At 39.5% G+C, this 13282-nt stretch overlaps 1 protein-coding gene across 4 annotated transcripts in view; it reads left to right on the forward strand.

Annotated features, from left to right (window-relative positions):
* The window catches only part of clec16a (C-type lectin domain containing 16A), a 247517-nt gene that overhangs the window by 105966 nt on the left and 128269 nt on the right, over nt 1-13282 (forward strand). For all 4 annotated transcript variants that reach the window (XM_048552334.2, XM_059654137.1, XM_059654139.1 and 1 more), the window contains one exon: nt 4471-4580. In XM_048552334.2, the coding sequence (XP_048408291.2) occupies nt 4471-4580 (110 nt within the window). The remainder of the gene's footprint in view (nt 1-4470; nt 4581-13282) is intronic.

The following is a 13282-nucleotide window of genomic DNA, read 5'->3' on the forward strand; positions in this document are numbered from 1 at the left end:
ATAATTATTACTAGAACAGGAAATAGAAGGGAAACTAATATGGCCAAAAACTGATCAGTCCCTGGGACCAATTGGATTGTATCCTAATATATTGAAGTGAGTAGCTGTAGGGATAGTGGGAGCATTGGTCATATTGCTGGTACATTTGGAAAGTTGCAAATGTAACACCTTTATTCAAAAAGGAAGAACAGGTAACAATAGGCCAGTTAACTTAGCATTGGTCATTGGGAAAATGTTAGACTATAATAAATGTAATACCTGAGCATAATATAACCAAGCAGAATCAGTATGGCTTTATGATGGGGAAATGTATCAAAATATGAATGAGCAGAATAGATAAAGAGGACAGGGTAGAGTTAATATATTTTGATTTCTGAAAGATGTTCAATAAGGTACACAAGGGTACTAAATAAGTAGAAGATGAGCCAATGGTGTTAGAACATAGAACAATACAGCGCAGAACAGGCCCTTCGGCCCTCGATGTTGCGCCGACCTACACTATCCCATCATCCATATGCTTATCCAAGGACTGTTTAAATGCCTGTTGAGCTATATTATTAGTATGGTTGAAGTATGGACTAACTAATGACAAAGTTAGGCTAAGGGCGTCATTTTCAGGATAGCTGCCAGTAACTCTTGAAGTGCCACTTGAATCAGTATGGATCCACAATTATTTAAAATAGCTACTAAAGACTTGGCTGAGAGAATTGAATATACTATAATCCAAGTTAGGAACGATGCAGAAATAGCTGGGAAGGAGTTTGGAGGGGATGGTATAGACTGCAGTGGGATGTAGACAGTTTTAATGATTGGGCAAAACTTGGCAGATGGAGAATAATATTGAAAAATGTGAAATTATGCAAAGTGGGCAGGTGGAGTAAAGGGGATGAATATTATTTAAATGGACAAAGACTGCAGAAAAAGCTAACCACAGATTTCCTGAATCACAAAAGCACACATCCAAGTTCAAGAGGTATTAAGAAGGCAAATGGACTGTTGCCCTTCATTTCAAAGGGAATGGAGTACAAAAATAAGGAATAAGGAATTTTGCTTAGACTTCACAGTGGAATGGCTGGACTGCACCAAGAAAACTATGAACAGCTTAGTCTCCTTTTCTGAGGAAAAATACGTTGGCACAGGAAGTAGAGCCAGAGAAAGTTCACTAAGTTGATCCAGGCTGTGGAGGGATTTCCTTTTGCAGAGAGACTGAATAGGTTAGGCCTGTACTCGTTAGAATGAGAGGTGATCTTATTGAAACAGAGACGTTTAGGAGTCTTGAGAGGGTGGAATGCTGCAAGATTGTTTTAACCTTGTGGAAGTGTCTACGACCAGAGAAAGCAATCTCAGAATCAAAAGTCACCCATTTAAAGTCGAGGAGCAGGAATCTCTTAGAGGTCAGTGAATCCGTAGGATTCTTTGTGCAGGCAACTGATAACACTATGCCTTTAAGGATATTCAAGAGTGAGGCAGACACTTTTTTTTTAATCCGTGAGGGAATTTCGAGTTCTGGAGGAAAAAAGCAGGAAAATGGAGTTGAGGGCTATCAGGTCACCACAATCTCATTGATTGGCAGTGTAGATTCAGTGGCCTACATCTGCTCCTACATTTAACAGCTAAGGAATACTTTGTAGAATGCTTAGAGTCATGGAGTCATTGAGACATAAACACAGAAACAAATCCTATGGTCCAACTCGTTCATATCAACCAGATATACTAAATCTAAAATTGGAAGTGTAGTAGCCAGCATATCCCTCTAAACCCTTCCTACTCATATACCCATCCATTTAAATGCTGTAATTGTATCAAACTCCTCCACTTCCTCTGGCAGCTCATTCCATACATGCACTACCCTTGCGTGAAAAAGTTGCTGCTTGTGTCCCTTTTTAAATCTACCCACCCCTCAGCTTAAACCTATGCCCTCTAGTTTTGGATTCCCCCACCCTGGAGACAAGTCTTTTTCTAATTACCATATCCACAGCCTTCATGGTTTTATTAACCTCACCATTCAATCTCTGATGCTCCAGGGAAAACGGTCCCAGTCTTTTCAGCCTCTTCCTTTTGCTCAAACCCTCCAACCCTGACAACATTCTTGTAAATATTTTCTGAACCCTTTCAAGTTTCACAACATTCTTCCTATAGCATGGAGACCATAATTGCATGCAGTATTCCAAAGGTGCCCTAACCAATATCCTGTATACCAACATGACCTCCCAACTCATACTCCATGCATTGACCAGTAAAAACAAACATACCAGTGCCTTATTCACTATCCTATCTACTTGTGATTCCAGTTTCGAGGAACTATGAACGTGTACTCTAAGGTCTCTTTATTTAGCAACACGCCCTGGAACCTTACCATTAAGTGTATAAGTACTACCCTGATTTGCCTTTCCAAAATGCAGTACCTCATATTTATCTAAATTATCTACTCCATCTGCTGCTCATTGGCCCATCTGACCCCATTGTACTGAGGTAACCTTTTTAGCTGTCTACTACACCTCCAATTTTAGTGTCATCTGCAAGCTTACTTATCTTACCTCCTATAATTTTTACTATGTTATATTGTGTAATTTTTGTTGTTACGTTGATGAATGCTGGAAGAATGTAGTTTTGCACTTGAACTTGGCAGTGTCCATCAGGGTACAATAACCAGGTTTCAAAAAAGTTGTTACCTAAGCACTGACTTTGTCTATTCTTGTTGTCCTAGAAAAGAGTTGTTACCGGTTATTAATTTCAATTTAACTTTTCTTTATCTAAGAGATGTACCTTCTAAATTATTACCAGCTAATATTTTGCTTTACTTTTTGAGAAGGCACATGTTTGAAGAGATAGTAGGAACTGTCGATGCTGGACAATCTGAGATAACAACCTGTAGAGCTGGATGAACACAGCAGGCCAAGTGGCATCTTAGGAGCAGGAATGCTGACATTTTGAGTCTAGACCCTTCTGAAATTTCTGAAGAAGGTTCTAGACCCAAAATGTCAGCTTTCCTGTTCCTCTGATGCTGCTTGGCCTGCTGTGTTTATCTAACTCTACACCTTGTTATTACATGTTTGAAGATTTTTGTTTCTCCTTTTTTGTCCCCAGTTTGATCCTAATCAACAAATATTCTCAAGTGATAGCCAGAGGCTTTTGGAAAATTAGGCACAATTTTATCAATTAATTCTTTATAGCTTTAGAGTGGAATCTTGCTTTCCCAAAAAGCAATGGGGAATGTAGCAGGAGCTGTAGGTATATGGATGGATGGGGGTCAGGGAAATCCATGCCATCTTCCTGCCACCATTGGCCTTTCCACCCAACACCAATTAAGGGTCTACGTGATCAGTTAACTTAGAGTCCTGTGTGCCACAGTGTTCCTGGAGTGTGAAAACATTGGCAGCATTTTTGGTCAGCCATTGAAAGCTAAACCCTGCTCTTGCAAAAAAAATACTTTCTGTGCCTGGTGGAACTGTGCTCTCTCAGCAATTACAGCCTGTGATGTGCCGCTGCGACTAATTTTTCATTTGTTCTCACATCTGTGTTGGCCTTGCTGGCAAGGACTGTATTTGTTGTCCATCCCTCGCTTCACTCGAATTGATTAGCTTACGAAGGCAGTTAAGATTCAACAACATTGCTCTGGTTCTGGAGTCACACGTTGGCCAGTTCAGCGAAGGTAGCAGATTGACTTCACGTAAAGACGACTTAAGCCAGATGGATTTTTACAGTAATCGACAAAGGTGTCATTAGACTTAATATTTTCTAAAAAGAACAGTGTAATACAAGTAAAAATGATCTTTTTTCCAATGTAATGGTTGAATCAATCTAGCATATATACATAAATTATAAACTTGTGCATCAAAGATTTTTAAATGCCCCTAGATGAGGAAGAGATTAGAAGGCTCATTTAGGGTACAGCAGTGTTTCTACCTGATTTGATTGGCATGTCTGCTTATTGATTTTATTCTGTGACTTGCCCAACCTTTTTGAAGTTTCATTTAAATCAAAATATGGCAAATACACGCTCGGTGCATGCATACAGATTTTTTTCCGATTCCATAAAGTGTATGATAATTGGACATCTGTCAATTGTTAACGAAATTTTGCTAGTATAATTGCTAAATGTTTTTGTACAGGATGCTTTCCATTCACCCACACTACAGCACAGGTGCACACTGATTGCCATGAATAAGCATAAAATCATTTTCGATTTGAAGGCAACCAGTGCCTTGACTGAGAATGAAAACTGCTTTAAAGTTCTCTTGTTAGTCAATGAAAGAATTTTGCAACAACGTTTGAGCCCTTATCAAAATGACTGAGACATGATTGTACTCCACTAGGTGAGCACTTTTTATTTGTGTTGAAACTTGTATAATAGTCATGATTAGAAATTGGAGATTCCCAGATAACATACATGATATTAGACAATCTGTAGCTACTACCACAAATGTTAGTGAAACTTTGTAAGGGTTTTTACTTGATTTCTCTTTACAGATGGGAAAATACGTTTGGCTACGTTGGAGCTGGCCTGCCTCTTACTTAAACAGCTTGTGCTATCAGGTGGCAACTGTATTATTAAAGATGTGCATCTCGCTTGTCACGAGGTAAAAGTTTTGGATTTTTAAAATTTGTGTTGAAGTAGATGCAAGGGGACTTGTTACATTATCAGTGAATCTGGCATTTCTCTGGATAGTAGTTTAAAAATACATGTTAAAAAGGTTGCTTTGTGGGGGAAAAACTTGATTACAAAGAGCAAATCGCTATTATTACAGAACGAGCTAGTATCAAGTAATAAATACAAAAGCTTCATTTTTCCAGTTGGATGCTTACGCTTGCCTGAGGTTGAATATGAACAAGACTTTTAGCACAGCAGACTTTTGGTGTGTAAGACATGGATCAGAATGCTTAACTATTTTATTTTATTGATTCCATTACAACTCTTGTCAATCGTTCATTCACTTTTGAAGTAAAATGAGTTTTATTGAAGTAATTTCAATACCATCACCTCTCGGATACAAATTTCTTGAAACAGAGAATCAAATTGCATTTGGAAGAGAAAAATCAGGAAAATTAGAGGGTTTAATTCAAAAGCTAGAACTTTGAAACAGGTACTCTTCCTGTTATTTGGCCTGTTGCTGATGGTTTTTCTATCAGGAGCATTATTACTGACAAAGCAATTGTCCAGAATATCATGTTGGAGCATTTAAATGAATTGCTGCAACCACCAGATGTGAAAACAAGAGAGAAACTCTCCATTCACTGCCACATGCTTTTATACTTGAGAATTTCAAAATATTTTGAGACTGTTCAGCTGTTGGTGAAGTTAATGACTCAATATGGAGAAATATCTGGCCAAAATATGTGGCAACACATCCACAAGATTGCATTATTGACATCATAGGACAAGGCCAGCATAATTAAAACAATGGGAAAATAATAGGTGTGACGAGTTTTGAGAAGATTTATAGCTCAGGTTGAGTTTCTGGATGTGAGTTTGCTCGCTGAGCTGGAAGGTTAGTTTTCGGACGTTTTGTCACCATTCTAGGTAGCATCATCAGTGAGCCTCCGGTGAAGCGCTGGTGTTATGTCCTGCTTTCTATTTATCTGTGTAGGTTTCCTTGGGTTGGTGATGTCATTTCCTGTTCTTTTTCTCAGAGGATGGTAGGCTCCAAATCAATGTATTTGTTGATGGAGTTCCGGTTGGAATGCCATGCTTCTAGGAATTCTCGTGCGTGTCTCTGTTTGGCTTGTCCTAGGATGGATGTGTTGTCCCAATCAAAGTGGTGTCCTTCCTCATCTGTATGTAAGGATACTAGTGATAGTGGGTCATGTCGTTTTGTGGCTAGTTGATGTTCATGTATCCTGGTGGCTAGCTTTCTGCCTGTTTGTCCAATGTAGTGTTTGTCACAGTTCTTGCAAGATATTTTGTAGATGACGTTCGTTTTGCTTGTCGCCTGTATAGGGTCTTTTAAGTTCATTAGCTGCTGTTTTAGTGTGTTGGTGGGTTTGTGGGCTACCCTGATGCCAAGAGGTCCGAGTAGTCTGGCAGTCATTTCGGAAATGTCTGTGTGACATTTAGTGGGTATGTGCACCTTCATTAGGGGCAAAAATCAGTTTTCTGCTGATTTTTGTATGTTTCAGTTTGGGGGAGAAAAGAGAGCAAAGTTGTAACATGCCTGAGTGTATAAATCAAGGGGTGACAATGGTCTGTGGTGGTATTATTGCTGGACTGTTCGTCCAGAGACCCAGGTAATGCTCTGGGGATTTGTTTTGAATCCCATCACAACAGATGGTGGAATTTCAATTCAGTAAAAATATGGAATTAAAGGTGACCATGAAACCATTGTTGATTGTCAGGAAAAACCCATCTGATTCACTAATGTCCTTTAGGAAAGGAAGCTGCCATCCTTACCTTATCTGGCCTCCATGTGATACCTGACCCACAGCAACGCGTTTGACTCTTTACAGCCCACTCATCCCAGAGGGTAGTTAATGCTGGCCTAACCAGCAATGCTGTCACCCATAAATGAATTTAGAAAAACTAAATACCATTAGCACACAAACTGTACAGTATGTTAATTCTCAGCAATTCTACAGCAATTATGTATAATTCTGACAGGATCGCTGTGAAGATGATGGAGCCAGACATCGACCACTTCTTGTGAAGAGATCCAAATCATTTTCAGGCTGTAAAGAGTGGAAGAAATAGCTTTCTCTTATTGTGTACTGTATCACTTACAAATATACAATGGCTTTTCAAATTACAGTACGTTTGAGGTGGTGATTAGTGATGGAGGAAATTTATCCTGCCTGCTGTTGGTACTTGGTTAAGCTGCAGCTGCATTTCCATTAGATGACCCCAGCAGTTCCCATTGCTTAAAATGGATGACTGCAAAATTTAGTGGCAGTGCTGTCACTTGTTTTAGCTGAGGCTTTGATTGCTTTCCTCCTTTTCCTTCACATACAATGAGTCTCAAACTGAGCAAGGACCTTTCCATGTTCTAAACTCTGAAACTGTGTAAAATTGTGTTGCTGTATTTACATTGTAATCAATCGCCTTGCAATCGCAATCCAGGATGCTTGGAAAGAGTCTTTCAAATAACAACAATATTAACAAATTAAAACAAAATGTTTTTGTACTTGTGTTCTAGAAACATAGTTTTTGTTCATTTTAGAACTTGTGTATTTATTTTGGACAATAAATATTTCAGTTATTGAGAGAAATGGTCAGTAATTAAATTGAAAAATATGTATTTCGTTCACTTTTTTATCATTCCAATCTATCCTGACTGATCTTTCAGGGTTTCTTTAGAAAATTCTTAATATTTTGTCATTCATTGTTTTCTACTTAGTTTTCTTTTTGCTTTGTACCTTCCGTACAGTTCTGACTGACTCTTGGGAAATGTGCCAGCAGAAGGGTGACGTGGTGGCTTGGTTGCTAGTACTGCTACGTCACAGTGCCAGGGATCTGGGTTTGATTCCAGCCTCGGGTAACTGTCTCTGCGGAGTTTGCACATTCTCTCCGTGTTTCTCCGGTTTTCTCCGGGTGCCCCAGTTTCCTCCCATAGTCCAAAGATGTGCAGGTTAGGTGGATTGGCCATGCCAAATTGTCCATAATGCCCAAGGATATGTAGGTTAGGTGGATTAGATATGGTAAATGCAGAGTTTGGGGATGAGGTGAATCTGGGTGGGATACTCTTCAGAAGGCCAGTGTGGTCTTGTTGGGCTGAATGAGCTGTTTTCATACTGTATCAATTCTTGTGGTGTGGTGTCTTGCGGCTCTGAGTTGTGAAGCAGAAATTTCTGAATGCATAGCCCCTGCCCTGTTCCTCCTTGCCCGGTCTGCAAAACCTGTCCATTAACCCCCTGATGCTCAACTGCTTACTACCCTAAAAACCCTGGATTTAATTCACCCCACTCGCTGTCGGTTCTCATCATGGAGGTGTTTGCTGTCACTGAGATTGTCCAGCTGCTGTTGCAGACTGGAAGTCAGTATGTTCAACAACCACTACATAGGTTTAATGGGCTTCAGATTGGTTTCACAGGTCGGTGCAACATCGAGGGCCGAAGGGCCTGTACTGCGCTGTAATGTTCTATGTTCTATAATTATAGAAAAAAAATTGACAAAACAGGCACTTCGAAAGTTCCGCACATGGTAACATTTTCAATCCAGGCGTTGTACAGAATAGATGGCAGTGGACCATGCAACCTTACTCATCTCTGGAGTGATCAGTGAGCAAGAATTTCATCCAGCCTTGCATGGCAGTTGAAGCAGGCGTCCATCTAATCCTCATCTTAAAAGATTCAGCTCCAAAACAACTTCTACCATTCTCTCTCCCCCCCTCTCTCTCTCTTTCCAGAATAAGGATTGACTACTGTCATTTGTCATTCTGGAAACACATCAACATTGCATGATGTTAATTGGCGTATTGTCTTCAGGGAATTTGATTTACACAAGGCTTAGACTTGAAGCTTTTTCATTGATTACAGAATTGCCAAACATATTTTGCAATTTTATATTGTGCTTATTTTGCAAAACTGAAGAGAATTGCAACCATTGCAAAGGTATAACTAGCCAGAATAATTAGTTATATTGAAACATTTTCTCTTAATGATGCAATAATGGGATATGTTAATACAATTAATTACTTTACAGAGCTCATGGGGTAAAATGCTTTTTCAGTGTTCTTGGATCCATCTTTCTGTAGAGAATTTCAAAACTGATTTGACCCTCAACTTTCATTTCAAGTTATGTTTTTGATGAAAAATTAGTTGTAATTTTGCCCTTATTAACAAAGTTTTAGTTTTAAAAGTATTTGCCCCAGTGTTCTATTATTCACATGCCATGGGATGCCTAAATCACTCCAGTGTTCTTTTAAGCTGCTCCTTAAAATGAAAATTTTTGATCTCTCTGCTAGCTTGTGTTTTTCCCCTAGTTATTGACTTGGTGTTTTCCAATTCCATTACTATTGTAGCAGCATCAGCAATAACTAAGAAATACCTTTAGCTTAGTGAAAGATTCCAAAACACTTCAGAAACATTCTAATTCAAGTTATGACACTGAGACACACAAAATGTTAGATAAGATGGCTCAAAGCTTAGAGAGATCCCTCTTTAGAGAAAAAGAAGCAGAGAGGGTGTGAGATGTCGGGAGAGAATTGGGAGCTTAGGGTCCAGGCAGTTGAAAGAACAGCCGTTAGTGCTGGAATAATTTGTAGTAGGAATATGCAAGAAATCACAACTCTCCAAATTATGTTTCCTCCCCTCTAATTATGGGCGTGAAGGAGATTAGAGGTGGGGATGGGTGGTACCATGAAGGGATTTGAAAACAAGGATGAAGTTTTAAAACAACATGTTATTTGGCAAGATACCAATGTAGGTCAGTGAATACAGAGATGAAAGAGGAAAGGTGCTTGCTAAGTGAAAGGCAGCAGAGTTTTGGATGACATCAAGTTTACAAAGGATGGAATGAACAAGGCTGGCAAAAGAGCACATTGGAGTAGTCTCTGCCTTTGGTACTGTTTGGATCCCAACCGATTGGTATTACCAAACAATTCAGATCTCGGAATGAAACGTGGTTCAATAGATGATTTTTCTTTTAAATTAGTTAACATAGTGATTAGTCAGCAAAACACATCTACACAAGGCTGCAAAAATAGAAGTTGCTGGAAAAGTTCAGCATGTCTGGCAGCATCTGTGAAGGAAAAACATTAGAGTTAACATTTCAGTTCTGAGGAAGGGTCACTGGACCCAAAACGTTAACTCTGATTTTTTCTTTCCTTCACAGATGCTGCCAGACCTACTGAGCTTTTCCAGCAGTTTGTTTATGTTCCTGTCTTACAGCATCTGCAGTTCTTTCGGTTTTTACGTGAGGCTGCAGTTTTTCTGTTACAACAGAATGTTATAAACACAAAACGTGAAAACAAAAAGGAAATGCTATTCAGCCATCAAACTTCATTTTAAAAAATCTTAATATGCATGAAATCCAAGTTTTCGGCCTTCTTCCCAACAACACCACTTCAGAGATTCAAATACAGAGGAATTATCACTTTGTTTCAAATCTTTGTTGTACTTAATTGATTCTGTCTGGTTTCTTTCCTGTGAACTGTGGACTTGTACATGAATGCCTACAAGAAAAATGAGAGATTGGATTCTCGCCTTTTAATCTGCAGATCTTTAAGTATATGGACCTGGTTCAGAAGTTTCTCAAACTAAAGTCTTCCACTAAAGTAACTGTGTTCTCCCTGAACTGCTTTATAAGAAAGAACTCCTTTCTTGGAGGAAAGATTATTCTTGTTTCTGACAACAGTTAGACTTCTTCCAAATTGCTCCATAAACTTTCAATCTCCTGGATTTTCTCAAAATCTATTCTTATTAATCTGGACTGAAAACCAGCTAATGGTCTTCAATAGTCACTCAATCTATCATAAACAACCACAATATAGACAAATTTCCATTAGCACACAAGGGTCTGCAGTCATCTGTTCTTTGATACATTCTGGATTAGGTCACTGTTCCAGAGGAACTGTGTCAAAATGAAGAAAATTAGACTGAAAACTTGGAATGTTATATCTTGTTTGTTTTGTTTTCTTTATTCATTCACTGGATGAGGGTGTCGCTGGCTCAGCAGCATTTATTGCCCATCCTAATTGCTCGGATAGCAGTTGAGTTAACCACATTGCTGAGAACCTGGAGTCACATGTAGGCCAGACCAGGTAAGGATGGCAGTTTCCTTCCTTTAAAGGACATCAGTGAACCAGATGGGGTTTTTTCCCCTGATAGTCAACAATCGATTCATGGTCATCATTAGATTCTTAATTCCAGATATTTATTGAATTCAAATTCTATCATCTGCCATGGCTGATTCAAACAAGGTCCCCAGAACATTGTGGGTCTCTGGATTAACAACCAGCAATAATACCACTAGGCCATCACCTCCCATGTGTACTATTTGCTCAGAATTACTAAGATTTTAATAAACTGCATTTAGACTTGTTTGAAGTTGTAATCAGCATCTATTTATGCTAGTCCTGCACTGAACATGAAAAAGTTGTCTTTCTGCTAGTTAAGTGAAAGTTGCATTGACTAGAAAGAAACCAATAACACGTCTGGAATTAGTTGGCAATCAGCTCACTAACTTACTGGCAACAAATTTAACTTGAAAGAGGAAGAAAATTCACGTTGCTTCTGGAACCTTTAATGAAATCAACTCTTTGGGGAAGGAAAGAGAAATTGCAAAAGAAAGTGAAGTCTGAAAATCGAGAGTTTTGTTTCTGCTTTATTTCCTCTGTGTCTCAGTCTTCCTTGGAGTTCATCATTTATGCATATATTTTGTTTTGCCACTGCTGTCACGGTCTGGTAACTTGCCAAACTGGCTGTTCTCGCAAATGAAACCGGACTGGTTGAGGATTGATATTTTCAATTATGTGAAATTATAGTATATAGCAGGCATCCCAGCAGCTGTTGCTAAGCATTATCTTCTGCAATTCCAGAAGAAAATATTTTTTGGCTCAGGTTTTGAAGTTTTCTACTTCCAACTCAACTGAGATATGCGTCGTTGAAAATCCAAAATTTTTTTTATTGTTTTGGACCTTTGAGCAAATTTAGATTTCTGGAAACGCTCACCAGGTCTGGCAGCATCTGTCAAGTCTGGGTCCAGAATGTATGTTCATAGGAAGGATCACCAGACCCGAAACGTTACCCCTGATTCCACCAATAAGAGACATTTAACCACCACTTCTTGACATTAAATAGTGTTATCATCAATGAATCTCTCACTGTAAACATCCTTGGAATTGCCATTGACCAGAAACTAAATTTGACTCACTGGTTAACATGAGCTACAAGAGCAGGCTAGAGGTTAAGAATACTGCTGTGAATAACCCACCTGACTCTTCAAAGCCTGGCCATCATCTAAAAGGCAAAAGGAGGGTGGCTAATTAGGTGTCATTATTTAAGAATTCAAGGAAAAGCCAGAGAACTACAGACAAGTGAACCTGATGACAGTGATAATGGGAACTGCAGATGCTGGAGAATTCCAAGATAATAAAATGTGAGGCTGGATGAACACAGCAGGCCAAGCAGCATCTCAGGAGCACAAAAGCTGACGTTTCGGGCCTTCACCCCCTCTGATGAAGGGTCTAGGCCCGAAACGTCAGCTTTTGTGCTCCTGAGATGCTGCTTGGCCTGCTGTGTTCATCCAGCCTCACGTTTTATTATCTTGGAATTCTCCAGCATCTGCAGTTCCCATTATCTCTGATACCATTTTAACCTCACTGCGAAGCCTCTTCCAGGGATGCCTAACCTGAAGAAGTTACCCTCCTCCCTCCGGAAAAACCTCTCTGAAGGGTCTAGGCCCGAAACGTCAGCTTTTGTGCTCCTGAGATGCTGCTTGGCCTGCTGTGTTCATCCAGCCTCACATTTTATTATCTGATGACAGTGAGCAAGGTTGAGGAGGGGGTTCTGAGAACCAAGATCGACATGCATTTGGAAAGCATGGACTGATTAGGGATAGTCAATGTCATCACAAACTTACTAACCATGCCTCCTAAATTTTCATCCAGATCGTTTATATAAATGACAAACAACAGTAGACACAGCACCAAGCTTTGTGGCACGCTGCTGGTCACATGCCGCCAGTCCTAGTAATAGAGGGTTGTTTCCACTTTCTCCTAATGTCAAGCCAATTTTGTATCCAATTGGTTAGCTTTCCCTGGATCCCATGTGATCTAACCTTACTAGCCAGTCTACCATGTGGAACCTTGTTGAAAGCCTTTGTGTGTGGGAAATAGTGCCTCACAAACTTGACTTTTTTTGAAGAGGTAACCAAGAAAATGGATGACAGCAGATCGGTAAACGTCTACATGGATCTCAGCAAGGCTTTCGACAAGGTTCCCCATGGTAGACTGGCTAGTACGGTTAGATCACATTGGATCCAGGGAAAGCTAACTAATTTAATATAAAATTGGCTTGACATTAGAAGACAGAAGGTGGTGGTAGAAGGTTGTTTCTTGGACTGGTGACATGTGACCAGCAATGTGCTGTAAGGACTGGTGCTGTGTCTACTGTTGTTTGTCATTTATATAAACAATATGGATGAAAATTTAGGAGACATGGTTTGTGCGTTTGTGATGACACTAAAATTTGTGGTTTAGTGGACAGTGAAGAAGGTTATACAAGTTTGCAATGGGATTTTGATCAACTGGGCCATGGGCCAAGGAATGACAGATGGAGTTTAATTTAGATAAATGTGAGATTTTGCATTTTTTTGGTAATACAAATCAGGGTAGGACTTAGAACAGTTAAT

The sequence above is a fragment of the Stegostoma tigrinum genome, chromosome 23 (assembly GCF_030684315.1).
Source record: "Stegostoma tigrinum isolate sSteTig4 chromosome 23, sSteTig4.hap1, whole genome shotgun sequence".
Taxonomy (NCBI): Eukaryota; Metazoa; Chordata; class Chondrichthyes; order Orectolobiformes; family Stegostomatidae; genus Stegostoma; species Stegostoma tigrinum.